Source organism: Labrus mixtus, chromosome 4, assembly GCF_963584025.1.
Source record: "Labrus mixtus chromosome 4, fLabMix1.1, whole genome shotgun sequence".
Lineage (NCBI taxonomy): Eukaryota > Metazoa > Chordata > Actinopteri > Labriformes > Labridae > Labrus > Labrus mixtus.
Genome location: NC_083615.1, coordinates 14,564,544 through 14,587,081, shown reverse-complemented (window position 1 = coordinate 14,587,081; position 22,538 = coordinate 14,564,544). Strand labels below are relative to the sequence as shown.

The window sequence follows — 22,538 nt, the reverse complement described above, 5'->3', positions numbered from 1 at the left end:
AACTGGCACTTTCCTCGCTAACCAATTTGACAAATCTTTTTTTTTCCTGATTAAAATGATAACTTTTACAATAATGGCTGCTTGTTCTTAGTTGAAAGAAACAATTTGAGAACTTTGCCTCCTTTGTTATCTCTGCCTTGAGGGGATCATGTGTTCAGTCCTGTGTGTGCACTGGTGTGTGTCTTGCTGTCCATTTTGATTTACCACTAGACTAATCAAACTTATATTTTCTGTTAACATTTTATTTTACGATGATATATCTTTTTACTGAAAAGTTCAAAAAAATATGGATGAAGTTGTGCAGACAGATTAAACATGAGCTGTACATGTCACAGTGTGATCTGGAGGTGAGTGAAAGGGGATTTTCTTCGGTTGTTGTACTATTATTTTGTTCCACTTTACAACCCACAGAATGTGTGCTTAAAGTCCTTGAGGATCCTCTCCATAACAGGATATCAAATCCTAAGTTTTGAACATGTGTAATACATGTAAAATAGGTGCAGTCAAAATGTTCTACAGAGCAGATTGGAGAAAAATTAAATTAATTCTTAACATACCCAAAAATCATCTTGATTATCTTGTAATGTATACCTACTTAAATCATTGCTGTAATTTAGACTGCTGTGTTTTACTCTTATTTACTCATTATTTGTAACAAATTGCACAATTAATTGTAAAAAAAAAAAAAAAAAAAGAGGGAAATTGGTTTTCTGACTTTTAAAATCTTAGAGGAAGACCCCCAGACCCCTCTCTTGATTTGTAAGGGTATGGTCTCCATTTCTTTATCCACAGAAGGTAGATGGTTGCCCTTTAAAACCCTGGAGCTATTTGTGTTTTCTTTACATTCTACTTTTCCTAACAACGTCTCGCTGATTTGAATTGGGGTAATTCTTTGATCAAAGCCTTTGACAATATTATCCACGGAAGTTGGGTAAAACAAGATGAATAAAATCCCTGTATTCTTTTTATCTTTAACACCATCTGGACTAAAATTGAGCCAGGAGGGGCAATCAAATACGGTACAGCTCTTCTTAGATTTAAAATGAAGAGGGAGATAGAAAGACTTCTGTTGCCCAACCCAAAGATACAACTGTCAAGGATGTACACTTCAAGAAGTGCACTTTTCTTTTAATAAAACAATAAAATCTTCCAAATGAGCTCAATAGATGATGCTGTTTGATGCCACAGCTCCTTAAATCCATGAAAAACATGTTTAGTTGACTGCCCAGCATGCCAAGCATTAAGCAATGTTGCAAAACCCATGTCCACTTTACGTATCTTGAGCAGAAAGGATGACTAACACTGTTTCTAGCTTCCTTAATTGGCCTTCTTGGCCTCTCATCCAGCCCTGAACACCTGATCATGTGGAAACTACAATTTCCTAGCAAGCAGATGCACTGCTGGGCATGAATATTTCTAAGAATGAGGGGACAAATCAAAAGCCATCTCAATGCCTTCCAGCGGCAAACGCTGAGTCAGATGTTCACTAAGATAAGTCAACGCTCCAGAAATAATAAGAGGTCCTGTAACGAGAGATAACTCACCCTTTTGTTAAATATGTGGATGCATTGCAACATGTCATTATATGGTCCTGGGGCGTTTAAAAATAGCCTGATTACACATACAGTTGATAGGGAAAAGGTCATACAACCCATTATGCTACATTTGCTGATGGTTGTGAACTATTTAATATGACCTCCTTTTTAACAAGTGCTTATACTTTGACAACAATAAGCAACAAAACACATGGAAAAAAAATGGTATTAATGGAAATTTGCCATAGTCATGATAGACTATCCCACTAAAAATGGCTAATTAGTTTAGTTGCAATGACATTAAGTTATGATGGTCACATAATTGGTGGTTTGGGAATATTATACTCTGCACGTAACTAGTCTGTTGTTGACTTTGGTTTTCAATTGGGCACTAAATCCAAGCTCCTGTGTGAAAGTCCTGTTTGTTTGACACCAACATATATCAAAACGTTCCAATCTACTATAGCACTACTACAATATACTCACTACTCTGAGTGCGAGAGATGACATTCATTGCTTCATTACCATTTTTTGTAACAGTAATGGTGTCCGTTTAATCTGAAGTTCCCTGATAAAAAGTTTCAAAAATGTTAACTGCTGCTGTGTAAAAACCATGAATACCCAAAATGTCAACTTCTCAGGGACAAACAAAAAGTGGCTTATTTGGCTTCGCTTAATAGCTGTGAATCTCTTAGTTCATCCACTGAATACAAAAAAAGTTTCTCTTGAACAAGAGGCAAGGATGCATGAAAGAGGGAGTGAGGTTCATAATATAGAGGAACTGTGGGTTAAAAGCTGTTTCATATTATGCTGAAGATGTCTCAACATTTTTGTAATTGGTTTCATACATGAGACTACCGCAGAGCAGAATATTGAAATGAACCCACAATGCACCTGCTAAAGTGGCTGCAGCCTGTGCACTAAGTGAGTGAGGTTAAGTTTGTTTTAATTTAAAGACAACATCTAAATAAAAAAAGTGCAATATTTTGACTATGCTTGGGGACTCTAGAGATTGCATATATAATTTAGCTGCTAAATTTTGTTTCTTCAGTATTTTCTGCATGCCACCTGTCCAATAGAACAGCTGTGTTGGAAAACCAATGGGGAATAAAATGGTCCAAGAGCCAACTCTGACCATCAGACCAACGCCCAAAACCCCAAAGATATTTGATTTACAACATCAAACAGAGCAAAACAGGAAATCATATTTGAGATGCTGGAACAAGCTAGTGATTTTATTTCTTGATAAATGTTCAGCCTTGCTGTGCTTTGTAAATGCTATATAAACATATAAAACATATAAATCTCTTTGTTGCTCAGTATTTACAACATTAAGCTAGAAATAATTTAAAGAGAACTCTATATTTAACAATTAACAGGCATATATGACCCTAAGTGAATCGTGCAACACCATGTAAAACATCAAATATATCACTGTGGCCTGTGCACACCATGTAGCTGACAGCTTCCAGGATCCGACAGCTCAAGAGGCAGACCTCAGCTGTAATGGTTAATGGTTCAGAGATCTATAAACATTGTTTTTAAATTCCCAAAGTTCCCTCAGTGTGTTTTCCCACCTCAGGCTGGTTTTATGGCTATCTACCAAAACCTCTTCCACTCTCTGTAAAAAAAACAAATATGCACGTGGGTTCTTTGAGTTCTTTGTAGTCCAAACATTACAGGGGTCAACCACAGCTAAACACCAAGATGTCAAACAGCCATATAATAGAAAGATAAATGTATATTTCCTGAGTTTGCTGACCTAAAGACATGCAAAGGCAGGCTTTAGGTTTGAATAGGCAAGCAGCACAATGACCACAGACAGGCCCTTAATCTGCAGCTGAAGCAGCACAAACACATGTTGATGCTCAGACATAAGGTCTGGGATTTGTGACAAAGGAACATCCTGTAATTAAAAACATGTTTGCTTTGTTTTTTGTATGATTGGTTTGAAGCTTTAAACGTCTTGAAAATATATTTTCTTTTACTTTGTAATACAGGAAAGCCAAAATGTAGGACTGACAGCACAAACCTTTAGAACTAGTTATTTCACTGTTATCCTAAAACCTCAGCAACACTGGAGCTTTACTGGCTATAATACTATACATTTTAGTGTCATTTAAAGGAAGTGCATTGTTGCCCTATGAAACAGCGTTGCATCACAAGAGACCTATTAGTGAAATGTTTTTCTCATCTGCATTACTATCTAAAAAGTCAGTGGAAAATAAGTGTTTTAGTAATTTCCATTTTCATTCCCATAATAACATATAGGGCTACACTTTTTGTTTTGTTTTGTGCAACACCAAACTTTTAAGTCGACCTACTGGGTCTTGTTTTACCCATAGACTATATAATATATGGACGTGGTCTCAGTGACATCTCCCTGAAGTCTGGAGAGGCATTTCTAAACCCAACAATGGCCGCTGTCAAATTGGATATGCTATCTCGACTTAGCTTTCAGAAAATATAGCACCTCTGCATCTGCTTAAAAAGAATGGAGGTTGCAGCTTGGTTTTTCTAGTTAGACTCAAATTTCATTTTTTGAAAGTTTTTGTTCACTGCCAGATGCACAATAAAAGAAATCCAGTTGGCTTCTTGATTTTTCATGTAGCCCTGCTGAAAAATGTTCAATGAAGAATTCCTAATCTAGGGGCGCGGATGACCTAGCAGTTGGGTCATGCCCCATGTACGGCAGCAAAAGTCCTCCAAGCGGGCAGCTTGGGTTCAATTTCACCTAGGGCTCCATTTTCCCCATTTCATTCCCCACTCTCTCTGCCTGATTTGCTATTCTGTCATCTGTGCTATCATATAAAGGCAAGCAGCACACAAAATACATCTTAAAAAAGAAAAGAAAACCTATGCTAAAAACATCGGAGCACATTTACATATGCCAATGGCAGCTCAGCCCTGACTGAGGTCAACCACAGGGCAGTGAAAGGACAATAATTTTCAGCATGACACTGTTGTTTTAAGAGTAATCATAACCTGCTTTGCTGGCTTTGGAGAGAATGACACCTCTGTGGATAATTAGGCTTCCAAGAAAGTAAATTGAATTATGACTACTGAAGGAATCTATCCTGAAATCAAGCTGAACACCTTAGCATATGGTGTTGGCAGTTCTTCTCCAAGCACCTCCTGAGGTCTTTTTTTGGCCAGAGAACTTCAGAGTAACACTAAATGTTTTAACCAATCACTTGATCCTTTGAGACTCAGTTGGGAGTCATTTGTAAAGTCTACAGCCTGCTACTCTGTTTCTCTATGTCCAGTGTCACAGTTTAAAAAAGTCTAAGGTTTGACTCGGGTTGACTGATACAAACTCTCCACTCTTTGACAGCAGCCCTTATGAAACACTGTGGTGGAGCTGCAGTGTGAGTTTTCAGTGTCAAGAAAAGGCTGTTTCTTCAGGGTATCGAGTATGTCCTGTTAGAAACTGGGTGTTGCGAATGGGGAAAGAATCCAGCATCCAAGATCAATCATCACCTTTGTGTGCAAAGCACAGTGAGTCTCTTAATTCTTTTTCTTTGTAACCTAACTAATCTGAAATCTGCTTTTATCTGAAACATCACTGTTGGCTTTCCTCCGTTAAGGATGAGAACAGAGAGAATCTCTGTTAGAGGTAAGGTTTTAGTGGAAGTGTTCAACTTCTTGATTAAAATTCGACATAAACACAGGATAGTATGAATATTGGTTTGTACTGAAAGTCTGTAAGATTTCACAGAAACATGTTTCAACCAAAGAAAGAGTTGTTTTTCTTCACCTCTATCACTAACCCACAGGACTGGTTAGTCCAAGTTGTCTAGACAAATGATGGAGAAGTTTAAATGAAATGTCAAATGAGATTTACAGACTCATATTTGGCTTCACTTGGATACCATAAACGAATAACTTTTGATCGTGGATACTACAGATGTGTTGTGCAAAACTATTATTAGATTTAACATTTCTCGAACTTGACTTTTTAGTTGTTGGTTTCAATCAAAGGACGTAATCATTTGATTCAAAAGCAATTATAGTTTAATATTTCATGTTTTTTTCTTCTCCTATAACATAAATCTCAATGTACTTTAATAAACACTTAACCCTCGTTTAAGAGACTTGTGTATTTTATATAGTGCACTTTAGTAAAACTTCCTCATTCAGCTGTGATTTCTTGAAAGTAAAATTCTCCAGGCCACAACTCCTACTCCTTGTATGCTTGTACAAAACATGTGAGATAATAAATCTGAATGATGCAGACAAAGCGCCAGTCTGTTGATTCAAGCTTTCACGCTTCCGTTTGTGATAATCTGTATCCTTCTAAATCAAAAAAGAAATAAAGGAAGAGTATTTCCTTGAAATCAATAAAAAAAGGATCAGGTTTACTCCGATTTCGCTGCCGTGCAGGTCAGAGGACAAGTCAATAAAGCCGAATCAAACTGAGCCCACGGCATGTGAGGAGTTGGCCTGTGAATTTACAACCAGCGCTGGAGCTCAGCTCCTCTTTAGGATGAGCCATGTGTGTAACTCATCCTGCTACTTAAAATCCTTTTCATCTGCCTGTCCTTCAGCACAGAAATGTGGAACCTGGGAAATTCCTCCAGTTAGAAGCAGACTTTTGAGAAGTAAATAATGCTTAGTGGCTGCATTCAGGAGGGCGCCGCAGATGTGAGATGTCTTTTCTAAACCTCCCATAGCCCCATGACCTGGGTGGCTGCTTGCTCCATGTCTACACAGGCATCAGAAAACTAGCGCTCCCTACTGGTGTCAATTCTTCTGTGAAGGTGTGAAGATGTAGACGAGCTCTTGCAGTGTCTCTCACACAGACACCCTCTCAAACACACACCTCATGGGCTGTAGCATTTCTCAGAACTCTTCTCTTAGTTCTTGTGAAAATGTTCCTTTACTTTTCTGGTTCTAATCTAAACACAAAGTAAAATACTGTAAGTCGTTTGGTGCTATTTAAAATACAAAGTCCAGTAGAACTATGGAAGGAATAAATAGATCAATGCATCCTTTAAGAGAGAGCTCTTTCAGCCTATTTTTTGGACTAAGTCCACACAGCTAACATCATAAACATGACAAAAATCCCTTTCTTTTTTTTCCCACATGTGGTTACGTGACACTGGAAAGCATCACAAGCTGCAGCAAGGACACCAAATAAGAGGATGAAAGGTGTCTTTTAATGCAGCCAGGCAAAGAGCACAACTTATTGTATAACTTCATTAAAAAAAGCATAAAAGGAAACTGCTCGGAATTTGATGAGCAGCAAGGCTGCAGAGACGCCCGCCCTTCCTCCAGGAGACTTCAAAGACTTTCATTCCCTGGTGCACCTACACACACATATACACCCTGTGTATTAATATAGAATATGTTTTACATTTTTTACTCATGTTGTGGTTAAAATGGGCTTAAGTTGCCATGCAGACTGAGGCAGAGATTCAGCAAAAACTTGACGTGCTCAAGGTTCAGTCAAACAGCCTTGGGGATGGAATGCAGGTTTAACCTGCCTTCATTCAAGTGTACACACCTGCGTACACGCACACACGTAAACCAAATAAGATGAATGATTGATTTAATCAAATAAAGAGGTGCGTTAGATTTTGCTCCTCACTAAAATGTGTAATTACTTCCAATACATTCAAAAAGGTTTTTCTTTTTAATAATCTAGTCACTGTGAGACGATCACATGCTGGCACAGATGTGACATACAGGCTGACAAGCCTACAATGACAGCTGTGTAGAACTGCTTTACTTTGCCAAGACCTAATCCATTTATGCTCAAACAGAAGCCTTAAGATTATTTATTTTTATTTCACATTTTATTGTCAGCCATGTGAGAGGATGGCTTGCAGGGAAGGGGGTTAAGCTGGCCCTGCAGCCACTCCATCTTCAAACAGACAGCAGCCTCTGTCACTGTAAAGTAGGCTCATGCATAACCTGAGGGGCAGCCTGAACTGGTGGATGAGAAGGCAGTTAAATTCTCTAAATGGATAATTGTCAGCTAGCTTTGGGCCACTTTACAAACCAGAAACATGGCCAGAAAAGCAAACTGACACTCTGATCCTGATAAATGATCTCTGTCAACCTGGAAAAGTAAAAAAGACTTAGACTTAAATTCAGAACTATTAAGAAAACTGTTCACCTTCCAGAAAGGCGATTAAGTTATATATTGGCTCTGCGTGTAAACAATCTTCTTGTTGTATCTTCCTGATTGTGGCGCAATCTTAAATTACATCCTATGAACTAAACATGAGAATTAAAACACTTTTAGTGACAGTTACGCATGGAGCAAAACGGTCTCATTTGTGGACCCTGTGAAGAGCCAGACTTGCGCCGTTACTATAAACGTATTGATCCGGAGCCATACAGTTGGCTGCCCTGCCAACGGAACACAGAAGGCGTGGATGTGGGTCAACCTAGATAAACTGGACAGGTGGAGTGTTTTGATAAGCGCGAGGTGAGCAGGTCTACAAACAGCGTCGATAAACATGGAAATAAAGGCAATAAATGAAGCGCTGCAGCTTTGATCCTGCAGGCTGGAACATCTGCTCCAACAAAAAATGTGTTAGCCTACTTATTAAGCCGCGTTCATAATACCTTATTCATATTAAATCGTGCAACAGGAAATAGTGATAAAATAAATGAGTAGCGTGAAAATGTGAGAGCTTTCTGGTGACGTGTGAGTGTGTGAAAGGAGCAGGAGAGTGCCCCGCTGCCCTGCGTCACGCAAAATAAGAAACGGTGTATTTCCTCAAGTTAAAAACAAGCAAAGAAGACCACTTACTTTTGACTTCTTCATATGGAACGACAGGAGTAAATCCAGTGTTGTGCGAAAGCCTATTTTATTTTACTTCTACGGGGAGGAAAGGGGTTGTCACCATCCTGTGTGCACATATCCAATGCCTAAGTCAGAAGTATCCAAGCAGAGGAGAAAAAACACCCCAAAACAGCGAGAAGAAGAGGAAAAACGGCGAAATCTGTGGAGTCAAACTCTCAACCTTTGCAACCTGTCGGCTGACGGTGTGTGGCATGAAGCCCATCTATCTATAGCACAGATCCAGACAGTGAGGGCTCGCGGCGGCGGAGCTGGACAGCGCGCGGAGGGAGGGAGTTAAGCATTTATAATGATGTGAAAAGAGCAGCCAAAGAGCCGCCCTCTGACGAGCGGTACTGTGAAGCGCTTCACTCCAAAAGAATTACTGCCAATCTAAACAGAGCGGGAGAGAAACAGGTTCTCTGCGCTGGTTGCTCAACACTGATTTATTGCCAGCTAAGTGGTTTTAGGAGGCAGTTAACCCATGAATGCCCATGGTGAGAAACGGATTACTCGCCTTTATAATTACAATATCATAATTATTGTCAATTACCGACGTTTTAATGCTCCTCTGTATAAAAGGGGAACTATAGGCCACATGCAGCCTATAATAAGTGATTATTCCTGCTATGTTTAAACATTTATTTGTCCTGCCTTGTTGCATAAACTCACTGTTTTCAAACACATTTAAAACATAGATAATCTGAAGAGCTTCAAATTGACAAGAAAATTGGCTATAAAATCAATTAATATATAATATAAAAAAAGAGAGGCTCCAAAATGAGGTATAATTTAATCAAATTATATTTAAAGCGTATTTATAAACTTTTGTTTACCTTGAGTACAACAGAGGAAGTATAAATACTAATATAGTTTTTTGGTTATTATCAATCATACAATCATATACATATTGTTATTGCTAGCATAAATCATATTTGTATGATAAATGTCTTGGCATTGATATTAATCTGTATTATCAGTTTTCATTTTGACATGGTTGTCATCTTTAGCTATATATTTTCACACATGCACTCCAGAAATTTTGAAAAAATGTTAAAGACAGTCTGCTCCTGAAATCTTCCTGAGTTGCACACTCATATCCTTAAGGTTTTGTCTTTGCAGAAATCCAAGATAGCGCCTTTTTTTGTGTGACTTTATACGAATGCTGCCTATAATTGGAAGTGTATTCACAGTATTAACGAACGAGTGGAAAAGATTATACTAGCAGGCAGAAAACAACATGAAGCCTCCGCGTTATGTGCACAAAGTGAAACTGGTCACTCTGCAGTCACAAGATATAAACATCATCACTTCCGTCTGCTTTCCTGCAGAGAATAGTTCTTGCTGTGTTCACACATCGGCTCATTGACTTCATATTCACGAAATTTGACTAGAGGGGCTAGCAGAGAGAAGTCCGGGTAAAGATGGAGTTAAAAAAAAGTGTCTTTTTTGCATTTGCTAATTGAGGACATTTTTAGCAATTGTTTTGCAAGAGTGAAAACACAATTTTTGTTTTCCTCATACTTTCTCAAATCAGCTGGTCAGATGGCTGTCAACCAATCAGTCTTGGTCTGCTTCAGTTTTTCTTTTCAAATAATGCTGAGTTTGCTTATGGCCGATTAACGTTAGGCCTTAAAATATTATGGAACATATAGATAAGTGTATTTATGATCTATAAAGAGAACAAAATAATAATTGATCATTGGATTGACAAGTGCAGCACTGAAAACAAAATGTTTGGTTAATACAAAGTACAGTAAGAGAACACAATTTACATAGTCCCTGAAGTCCCAAAAAGTAAAAATAGTATATTTTGCACTCACATTAATTATCTTGGCAAGATACATTTCTTGTGTGCACAAGATAATATTGTCTGCATGCAATATAATTATGTTGTCCACAAGTTATCTAAATTGTGTACAGAAGATATTATAAACTTGTTCCCACAATATCATTATATTGTGTGCACAAGGAAAAAGCTTGTGAGCAGAAAATAAAAATGTCATTCAAATTGTTTTAACACAATGTCCTGCGTTGTATTATAACATTACAAATACACCATAAAAGCTCAGAAACGTATTCATCATAAAAAGTCATTCAGCTGTGTGAACCCCCCCCCCCCCCCCCCAACACTTTGAGTAGTATTTGTGGAAGTGTGTGCAGCAGAGTGAATGAGTGACTCAGTAACTGAATGAGTCAAAGAGGTGTCACAGCTTCATGGGTCTGTTCACAATCAACTGTACAAAATCAGAGCAATGTGACCAACAAACAATAGTGACACATATAAATGATGAGTAATATGAAAAGTATTGGGTAACATTCAGTGTTTAAATCAGGACTGTGGCTTTCTTTGATATGTGACTGTTGAATGCAGGATGTGAATGTGCAACATTTTATACAGAAATCCAGTATACCCTCTGTAAATATTTCTCTGAGTCAGAGAAGCCCTGCCAGCTGTCCTGTTGTCAGAGCCGCATTTACATCATGTTTACATGGACAGGACGGCCTAATGTGTAAAGCGGTTTCAGTCAAATGACTAGAGAGAAGAATAACATACTCACTGCTTATTTGGATGTCACGTAAGTGTCTTTAGATCACAGTCATTCCTTGTCGATTTATGTGCAATATGAAGTTATGAGTTAACCAAAGTGTGCTAACATTAGTCTGCTAACACAACAATGCAGGCCACGGGCAACTGCAGCTCGAGCAAAGGACAATTTTGTCAGCTGCTTTTCGCTTAATGATGCTTAATTATGGTTCGTTGTAATTCATAACTCATTGTGTGAACGCGAGTGGAGAGGGGTTGGAGGTGTGCCGCTGGAGGAGAGCGGAGGATTCAGAATAGTGGAGCAGTTTGTTTTGGTTTATTGCTGGTGCTCAAGGGCGACATCTACTGGATCAAAAAGTTGCACATTCGACCTTTAAGCTAAAATCGATTAAAAACACTTTCTTTATCTTACTTCTCTACAAGGTTATTACCCACAATGCAATGTCTGTACCCTCCACAGAATATCTGCTCTAAAGTTTTTTGTATGACAAAAGTAAGACACACAGCTAGCTCAGTTAAGAGTATTTTGTAATTAAAAAGATTTCTACATTATGTGGGTTGTGCCCACTTTAAAGAAATAATAGAGGGTTTGTGTCTTTGTTCGTTTTTTTGTGTCATTGATACGTCGCTGAACTTTATGGTTACCAAATTGTCCTTAATGGCCTTTACTATTTGGTTCCCTTTGGTTATTTATGGGAGGTTTTGAACTCATCATAACATCCTTGCTTTGCATGTGACACCAGTAAATTTTCTGGTTACTTAACCATTTAATGTGTTCCCATGTGGGCGACAATGTGGTATGCAACCACGGTTGTGTGTTTAACCCTGCCTTTCTGTTTCAAATTTGCATGTTATCCCACTGCCTCTTCTGGTTATCTCTCGATGGTATCTTCCCCCTTCTTTTTTATTTTCCAACGTGAGACATACTTTCAGTAACTTTCAGTTTCACGAGACCGGGATGAATCATCATCAAAGCGGCTCCCTGAGGCGACCTGTCTCTTAGTGAAATGAAGCGACATGTTTCACAGGCTGCAGGTGCTTTTAGGGGGAAAACGTGAAAGCTTGTTGAGTATTTGCCAAAAGCACAGTTGTTATTCCTCAGCATTTCTTTAAACCTCCAGCACAAGTCAGCCTCTCATGATATGAATGAAACAAACTCTTTCTTTCATAATGAGTTGGCTGACTCATTGTTCTTTGGCGCCTGTATGGAGAGTTTCTCTTTACTGTGCCTGAAGAAAAACCACTAATGATAGGATTTCTAAAAAGCACTTGAGAGACGAGTACTCATGGTCGTTGGAATGAAACAAGCAAGATGGGTGGTCAGTAATTCTCCACATTTATAATCATCTCTTTTAGCATGCTCCTGTCATCACCTGCTTGACAGTGGTTCACAGGAGAAGAATGAGGTGTGTGTGGGGCATGTTTGAGAGCGGATGAGCTGCTGAATTTCCAAAGTTTCATGCTCTGTACAGAATTTGCTCCTGGCACTAATTGCAAAGAAGTAATACGATTAACATTCAGAGACTTACCAAATGAACCCAACCTAAATTGAGAAATGTGGCCCGCCTTTCTCTCTGTCTGAGAGGCATAATTATGTAATGTGCTTATTTTGCAAATCTGTCTGCATAACACTACTATGACTCCGTGGAAAATTATCAATGATTATAATCCAGTCTTACAGAAAGCAGGATTTCCTGTAATTACTTCCACATAAAAGCTGCATTAATTGATTTTTGGCCACAAGAGACCTCTCAAACATGTTTCTAAACACGGAACCTGACATACTATTATCTTGTAAAGCACATAGAGACGGCCGACTCCTAACCAGAAGGTTGGGGGTTCGATCCCCACCTACAGCAGCTACATATCCATGTGTCCTTGGGCAAGACACTGAACCCCTAGTTGCTGATTTTCTGAATAATTTGTTGAGTATTCTGAGTTTGTTTTGCTGCTAATACTTTAATAATTGTATACTTTTTCCTATGGATGGATTTTGAGAACCATGCTTCCCAGCCTGCACACTTCAGTGTTTTTATTCAACATTACCTCAGGTCGTTTGTAATCAAATCCACCACAGAGTCAACTTCAGAGTCTACTGTGCTGAGTAATATGTAGGCCTCCAAGGTGTGAACATTCCTTCATATTAAATGCTTGAAAACACAACATGTCTAAAAGTCAGTTTTGATTTCAACCTGCAACAGTGCCTCAATAACGGTCTTTGAAAGGTCGACTACGGTACACTGCAGTAAACATCTCCCAACTGTCAACTCAAGTCATTTTTATTTAATACAGTTTCATTTTATACAGTCTAATAACACATATTGACATCAAATGGTTAACAGGAGGCCTTTATAATGAACCTTTCTAGTTGTCTGGCCACTAAAAAGGTTTTATACAGCTTCAAGATATTCACACCTACACACTCAAGTAAGAACAAGAAAGTCTACTGGGGCTGGAGTGTGGGGTTGGATAAGTAATACATATATGTGTATCAGAATTTGAACATATCCAAACTAGCCATAGCCTATTCACACATGCACAAAACTCCTGAAAATGTAAGGAGTTGGGAGGTGGTGATGAGCACTTGAGCGGTGTGATCTCTTAAACTGCTTTATTGTGTTTTCTATTCACCAGTACGATCTTCTCCGCTCTTTTGTCAATACATGAATATTTGGAAAAACACTTGGAACAAGCATTCTGTCATATAGCCTGGCTCAGGGCCATGACTATACAATATGGGTAGGACACAATCTTAATTAGTATGATGAAACAAAAAGTAACAACTAAAAGGAGAAGTGAAAATATGGAGTGTGTCAGTCAGTAGGTCAGTGATGTAAATGTGGATGTGTGACATAATGAAGTGTGGGATGTTCTGAAGTAAAAACAGAACAAAGACTGAAAATGTGTGGATGATCGTTGGGATGAGTCCAGGTGAAATGAGAGAGAGAGCCAGAGTAACACTGATGTTGAGCTTTTATACCCTGAAAGCAACCAGCCCAGCTGCTTTAAACCTGCCTGGCTGTTTCCTCTCGGAGCAAAAGGAGAGCTATGCAACATGTTAAAAAGCCTGTCTGGTAAATTTAAGACAGTGAAAGTCACATAATCATCATCTTTTTACACAATGTCCTACCTCCAGGCTTTGTAACTCTGTCACATGGTGCCAGTACGAGAAACATATCAATGGCAACCCCAGCCTAATGTTTTATAGTTGAGAGGTCTTGTTTAGTTCATGGATATCTGAGACCAAAATGGTAGTGCTAAAGTTAGGACAATCAAAAATAAAAACTAATGCATGAACATACCAACAATGGATGTGTTGGATTGTGGTGCAGCTTCAGGTGTCATCAAATATTATATTAAAGCCCCATGACCCTTACCTACCACTGACACGAGGAAAATAAGCTTTTTTTATTTTTTATTTTTGGTTGAGTCTAGTGCAGCTATATTTCTTGAACAGAGTTAATTTGCAATTGAAAATGACACTATCCTAAAAATATTTTGTAACCGCTTTGAAAGAGTATAACTTCTAGGTAGCACACAAAGTTTCTACTTTCTCTTGAAAGCGACAATAAATTGACGTAAGGCTTGAGATTTAATGCTCGCTCAGGGCTGTTTAGGAGACAGTCTGAAGGTTTGGAATTTTAGATTTCCATTTGTTTAGCTAAAAGGCTAATTAGAAAGCAGGATAATTGCCAACTTGCCTCTGTTAGCCCTTAGGTAATCTCTTTCACATAGAGACTTCTCTCTCTCATCTTATGAAGTGTATAAAGGGCCAAGAATAACACGCAGCTCAAATCTAGTGTAACACATTTAATTATTGTAAATCTGTTAGAAACAGTAGAATAAACAGTTCAGATCAGAATTACTCCCCATGTGCTGATAACATCTCCTATTTACAGGGTTGTTTAATACTTACTAGTTTAACGCTTATTACTTCCTTTTCCATAACCAGTTTTGGCAAATTATAATAACCTACAACTAGCACAAAGTGTCTTTGACAAGTTCAAATTAAATGCCAATACTGCAAATTACTATCTGTCACATTATGAAGATTTTCATAGTATTGTGTTGTTCTGTGTCAAAGTGAAAAGGTTGTTGTCGTGGGTTTTGGAGATGAGATGAACTGTTTGGCATTGATGCATTTTGATGGTATAGACTGTATGTAGAGTTTTGAAAAGTTACATTTTTATTTTTCAGTTAATATAATAAGTGACATGTACCTTGGTATCAAATGAAATATAACAACTTAAAATACATACATTTTTGTTGCCATTATTTTTTCTGGTGAACTGATTGGATTGGTGCAGCTGGGACTGTTTTTAGCATGTGGGTAGCTCTGTGAAACTCTGAAGCTGTCAATCTGGATTTTGCCAGTAGCATGGCCCGGATGAAAACAGATGTGTAGTCTGCTGTTGCTCTTGTATAAGTTGCGATTGGGCCAAGGCACACACCTCTCCAAGTTCACCAAGTTTTTCTCCATTGTTATGCTTTGTTATTTTGAAAAGAAGATTCTTTAGACAATTGAAATGTCAAAATATCCCATCAAAAAATATTAAAATATTTTTCCCTTGGGGCGCCAGTAGCCTTGTGGTTAGTGCGCATGATCCATGTACAGAGGCCATAGTCCTCTAAGCGGCGAATCTGGGCTGCTTTCCCGTATACTATTCCCAACTCTTTCTCTTTGCTAGATTTCTGACTATCCACTGTCCTGTCTCTAAATAAAGACATAAAAAGTCCCAAAATAAACCTTAATAAATTATTTCCATTGGAGTCTGTACTCATATAGTTTTAGGAGAGTACATTATCAAAACTCTACAGCTGCCTGTATAAACATCCTTCACATACAAATAGCCTCCTCATACAACAATGTATTACACCTGCTAAAGGCTAACCTATAACATCATGTTTACTAATTAGGAAACATTATCAGTTTAGTACTCGGCAGCGCCGCACGAGGTGGTCGCATGTTACAGCAGCTCCTGCCTGTAACAGGGTTTTTTCCTTATTTTTTATTATGAAAGCTCTTTTTTCTAGCTTCTTTTTCGTTTATTACTTCCACAATCCACTACCACAAGATGGATACAACTCTACTGTTTACATCTGGGACCGCGGGGGTCTCGTGTACCAGTGGCTCTATTGTTTACACCCGCGATCAGCTGTTAGCCCTCCGTAGCACTGCGAAGCTAACCTGCGAAAGACCCGATGTTCCCCGCGAGCTGAAGAGACGGAGACGGGGATGCTGTGCCGGGGTAAAGTGCCACAACAAGAGGAGACGTTTCAAACCCAAATCCTTCCCTCGGTCATCACCGGGAATGTAAGATCTCTTCCCAATAAGATGGACGAGCTAGCGGTGCTAACCCGGCATCAGAGGGAATATCGGGAATGTAGCCTAATGCTATTCATGGAGACCTGGCTAATGGAGCTAACACCGGACTCAAATGCTAAGCTGGATGGTTTTCAGCTGATGCGGGCTGACAAGACAAAGGAGAGCGGTAAGAGGAAGGGAGGAGGGCTGGCTGTGTTTGTGAACAATAGATGGTGTAATCCGGGGCACATCACTATCGAAGAACAACTCTGCAGGGAGGGAAAACGCATCTACAGGAGGAAGATGGAGGAACAGCTGCAGCAGAAGAATGTCAGCGGAGTCTGGAAGGGCCTGAAAACCATTTCAGGTCACAAGGACTCCAACACCCCCACACCTTCCAGCACACAGCCCCCCTGCTCCAGCCTGTCACTCACAACAGCCCAGGTGAACAGAGAACTGAGGAAGCTGAAGGTCAGAAAGGCAGTTGGTCTGGACGGCATCAGCTCCAGTCTCCTCAAATCCTGTGCAGACCAGCTCTGTGGGGTTATGGGGCACATGTTCAACTTGAGCCTGAAACTGGGGAGAGTACCAGAGCTTTGGAAGACATCCTGCGTGGTACCGGTGCCAAAGATCTCCCGCCCCAAGGACTTCAACCACTACAGGCCAGTGGCACTGATGTCACACCTGATGAAGACCTTGGAGAGGTTGGTCCTTCACCACCTGCGCCCCCTGGTGAGCTCATCAATGGACCCACAGCAGTTCGCCTATCAGCCAGGCATCGGGGTGGATGATGCTGTCATCTACCTCATGCAGACATCTCTCTCACACCTGGAGAGGGCTGGGAGCACTGTGAGGATCATGTTCTATGATTTCTCCAGTGCTTTCAACACCATACAGCCCATGCTTCTGAGGGACAAGCTGGAACACACAGGAGTCGACCTGCACCTCACATCCTGGCTCCTGGACTATCTGACCAACTGGCCACAGTTTGTGAGGACACGGGACTGTGTGTCTGACCGGGTCATCTGCAGCACAGGGGCCCCACAGGGGACTGTCTTGGCTCCCTTCCTTTTCACCCTGTACACTGCAGAATTCTCCCATAAGACACCTAACTGTCACCTGCAGAAGTTCTCTGATGACTCTGCCATTGTCGGCCTCATCACTGATGGGGACGAGGGGGAGTAAAGAGAACTCAACCTGGACTTTGTGGACTGGTGCCAGCGGAACTGCCTCCAGATCAACGCAGGTAAAACCAAAGAGCTGGTGGTGGACTTCCGCAGGCGCAGACCCACTTCTCCCACACCGGTGAACATCCAGGGAAAGGACATTGAGATAGTGGACTCTTATAAGTACCTGGGTGTTCACCTGAACAATAAGCTGGACTGGACTGATAACACACAAGCTCTCTACAAGAAAGGCCAGAGCAGACTTCATCTGCTGAGGAGACTCAGGTCCTTCGGTGTGCAGGGAGCACTCCTGAGGACTTTTTATGACTCTGTGGTGGCATCAGCCATCCTGTACGGAGTGGTCTGCTGGAGCAGCAGCACTACGGCTGCAGACAGGAACAGACTGAACAAACTGGTGAAGAAGGCCAGCTCTGTCCTGGGCTGCCCCCTGGACCCTGTTGAGGTGGTGGGAGACAGAAGGATGATGGCAAAGCTATCATCCCTGATGGAGAACGTTTCCCACCCCCTGCATGGAACTGTAACAGCTCTGGGCAGCTCCTTCAGCAGCAGGCTTCGCCACCAGCGGTGTCAGAAGGAGAGATACCGCAGGTCCTTCCTTCCTGCTGCAGTCAGACTGTTTAACCAAGCCTGCTCACAGTAGATCACAAAACACACACACAACTGGACAATTCACTCTGACTTTGTGCAATAATAATGTTATATTAATGTTATATTATGTTTATCAAACCACTTTGTGCAATAACATGTTACACTTTATGTGCACTGTGTGCATGTCTGTGTTACACTGAATATTACGGACTACACTTTTGTCAAATAGCTGATAAATTTTTTATTTTGTAAATCTATTTTTTAGTATCTATTTTTTTGTACATTCTTAATTTTTATTTTTTATTTAAACTGTACTGTGTTCACTTTTTGTCTACAATCTTTGCTCTTTGCTGCTGTAACACTGTAAATTTCCCCATTGTGGGATAAATAAAGGATTATATTATCTTATCTCGTCATTGCATTCCTGAGGACTTTTCATGACTCTGTTGCTTCAAATAACTGCCTCAACCTCCCCACCCAACAAGTTTGCCAAAAGTCTCTTCAGAATAATTTTCCCTGTCTGCAAACTTTCATCAATACTGTCTGAATCTTTAAAGCTTTTCTACAGAGCTAATGATGAATCTGATTTATAATTGTCTGTGTCGCGCTAATAACTGCTAAAGCGTCAACGTATCACAAGAGCTCGTGCGCGCGGATGTGTGTCACAGTTGAAAGGCAGCCCACGGCTTCACTGCTGTCCCTCCTGCGAGCGTGTTCGCTACTCTCAAATTGTACACTTGCACACAGATTTTAGCACAGGTTTTCTCTGTTAAAAATGTAGGTATGTATGTTTGGTAAAACGGTTTTAGAACCATTAGATCCCGACAAAAGCCGAGCTTAAATCAGCTTTCAAAGGAAAACAATCACCGGAAGAGTCGAGAGTGACAGCAGGACATGACGAAAACAGAATGGAGAAAAGTTTCAACCACAGTGACAGACAGCTGGAGCTGGAACACGCTGCAGCTAAATTTTCCCTTAAAGTTAAAGACTAAATCCTGGTAAAGATAAAAGTTATTCACAACACAAAAGTTATTAGCCCTTAAGAGAGCTCCTAAAGTAAAGATCTAAGGATGAAGAGTTTCTCACAGAGAAGAAAGAAGGAGAGAAAGGTGATCATAACAATTCCAGCTCTATCACAGCCTCATATTAATATCAGTCAGATTAAGTAGACTGTTACAGTTACCAGCATGGTGAATAAACATGAGCTCATAAATATAAGAAAAATACACAATATTTTTTATAACTAGAGCTCAATTAATTAAATAAAAATTGTAAGTTACTTTTGCATCAGAATGGTTCAAGAGTAGCCTAAATGATGATGATCAGTATGAATTGATTTCTGATTATAATGAAGATGCAGGTGAGTGACAAGATCATTTGGTATGAGAGGTGCTCTAGCTTCCATTTGTAGTCCATTTTCATTCTGTTGTCGTAGAAGGAAATATCTGTGACCAGGTTTTGATTACATTCATTAAAACAGTCTGTTAGGAGCCAAAGATGGGAAATACTTTGGCCGAAATGCACTTTTAGATCTCCTTTATTTTGGAGCCTCCTTAACTGATGAGGGAGCGACTGGCTGGCGGGCACTACAAGCCTTAAGGTGACTGGGGGCTTGCTGATTGCTGGGCTGTTGCTCATGGCATTGATTATGTCCTATGAAAACATCCCATCAACTTTAACTGAACCACAATTTAGTGTTTTTTTTTAAACTGCTCAACAGATACCTGCAAAAAAACACAGATAACATCAATACGTTTGTATATGTCATCTCTTATCCTGACTCAACTCTTGTGTCTTTAGTTGCTAGTCAGACTGTTAACGGTGGTCATAGCATATAATAGACCAGGAAGTCGAAAGCCCTTGTCTATCATCTGAATATCTTCTGGCTGAACTTGAATCCCTGCATATTGGCTGTTGACCCCAGAGGCTCAATCATTGTTAGTCAATGGCTGTTATGATCTGAGATGTCCAGAACAAAAACAGATCAATAACATGAAGCCAAATAAAGGCCGTAGCTTTCTCGTTCAAGTAGTTGTCTGTCATAAGAGCATATCTGTTAAGTTGTAGGGGAATCTAAACTAATCATTTTGCAACTAAAGAGCAAGAACATGAATGTAGTTAACTCTGAAGACAGTGAAGTACTGCTCACATTCTGAGAGCTACTGAGAGATGCCAAGCATCATGGCATGCATGCATCATGCAATGCAGAGTATGAATATATCTGTCAAGATCTCAGAAGGAACAAACTCATAATTTTTTAATTCCTACTCACAGAGTTTTGTAGCATACATTTTGTGATTTTTTTTTTAGTGATCTCACATCTGAAAAACGTGTTACAAGCATTTATTCCTAGCAAAAACTGACCTTGTGAAGTCAAGTGAAGCTCTCTGCCTGTATCACAGGAAGAGTTACACAATCTGACACTGGAGTTAACTTGTGTCAAAAATAATTTGGGCAATTAGTATTCAGGTAAGCCTTAACAGCAGTTTGCAATATGATATACACATGCACAAACGGCTACACTGTGTGCTGCTTCAGGGGGAAAAAAAATGACATTTATTCTAGCCCAAAGATTATACACAAAGTCCACTTGAAGAGGTGGTCTCGGGCTGGATTCATGTGTACTCAAGTACGGTCCGCGAGAGATCCTTGCCCTTTGTCTATATAACGTGATTGTCAGTAGACTGTTATTACCTCGGTAGAAAAAATGCTAGGCAATGGGAGATCATTCTCTGATATATTTATGGATGACATAGTTTTTATCCCGCTACACATGGGATTTGTGACATTGGTTTTTGTGTGAATTCTTGACCTATGGCCAAAAGCTCAAGGAGAACACATTGAACCATTGAACTGCGACCACAATAATCTGCCTGTGGATGTTTTTGTTGTTCCTAATATATTCTCCCATTGTGATCCTGACATATCACTTTACCCAATTGGGTTTACTGGAATTGTATTTAAAAAATCTGTGAAAGTGTACATCCTCGTCACTATAGACTGTATGAAAAATGGACAGCACAGGTGTTGGAGAAAAGAGAAGCCAAAATATCTACAGCTGCCCCTGTTGACTGGTTGCAGTATAGGTCTTAACCCCGCCTACTCCATGTTTAAAGATGGAACATTGCGCAAACTTTAAGATAAGAAAAGTTTCCATCTTTATGGTCAGTTCTTATTATGCCGATTGACATCTAAGTGTTCTGTTTTCTGAGAATTTTATTTTTAATCAGTTATTTGATGCATAAAAGAGGAGACGTACTGCCACGATTTGACAACACTGTGTTTTGCGTTCTCAGTGGTGTCTTCTTAAGGTTCACCCAAGGCTCAGTGCACAGGTCAGACAGGGCAATAGGATCTGTTGTAAGATCCAAAAGAATCAGGTGAATGGAATAGCCAAGTAGGATTTAGGCTACAAACTGATCCAATTATTTTTCTAATATACAATTATGATTATATTATCCATGTGGGAATGCCTGCTCCATGTTTCTTTAGCCAAATGACTCATTGTTGTGCCTGGTTTCACTGAAGGTCTAATCTGAACAAAACATTACAGAAATTGAAAGCACTCTAACCAGTTATTTGCATAAGTAAGTTAAGGCTGTTACTCAAGGCGTATCCACCACAATTGGTTCAAGTCTTCAGGGCTCATGCTTTGCAGCAAGCTACAACATTTGAATATAATAATTTACTCCTCTCTTAATGATTTTACATATCATTTTGTGCATTGCTTACACTCTCTCCTAGCGAAATTTAAAAAAAGTAAATCTAAAGGGCAGATGGATTGCTACCTATAAAAAAGTGTCTGGAATTGTACCAGATTATAACCTACTTTCACTTGTTTAACAGGAAGTGGAACTGCCAGTGTGGCCTAAACTAGTCGAGCAGCATGATTACCTGCACAAAAATAAACCACACTGCCTTCAGGGAAGCAGCGGGTCCTGAGATTCCAGCTCTGCATCAGCATGTAAAGCTATAATTGACCCCCAGAGGGTTAGGATTAGCGTTTAGCTGCATCCCCCAAACTAAACCAAAGCTCAATTGGCAATTTATTGTAAAGCCAAAGTGGCTGTTGCATAGTGCTGGCTGCAATAAAAACTCCTTACTCTAACCTCCCTACCCTGAGGCAGGTGAGTGAATGTGACTGTCGGTTATTTAAATTCCTGGAATGGATTTGGAAACCTGGTTGGAACAGGTGAAGGACTTACACTTTCTATAGCTGCAGACACTGTCAGTCAGTTAAGTTTGCCGATAAAAAAGCAAAAGCAACTGAATGACGGAAACAATTAAAGGACACATCTGCACAAGGAAACGTGTTTATGTTCTGCAGGGTTGGACTGTTTCATATCAAGACAAGTGACAATGTTATACCTATTCACACCTCCATTATCTGATCCCGATCTGTTGTGACTACAACTTCAAAAATGTTCAACTCTTGTGTGAATTGTTAAGTTTTAATTACCGTATATTTCTTTTATACCAAATTATTCTTATGTAGACGGTGAATTAAACCAGAACTAAAAGAAAAAAATTTGAATCGTTTTCACTTTTATGTTTGGAAAAGCTCATGCGTCTACTTGGTATT

The 22,538-nt window shown here is 39.7% G+C and overlaps 1 protein-coding gene across 1 annotated transcript in view; it reads right to left on the bottom strand.

Annotated features, from left to right (window-relative positions):
* The window catches only part of kitlga (kit ligand a), a 32,453-nt gene extending 23,746 nt beyond the window's left edge, over nt 1-8,707 (bottom strand). Inside the window, exon 1 of the mRNA XM_061035980.1 lies at nt 8,299-8,707. Coding sequence (XP_060891963.1) covers nt 8,299-8,313 — 15 coding nt within the window. The 5' untranslated portion in view covers nt 8,314-8,707. The remainder of the gene's footprint in view (nt 1-8,298) is intronic.
* Between the last annotated feature and the right edge of the window lie 13,831 nt (nt 8,708-22,538).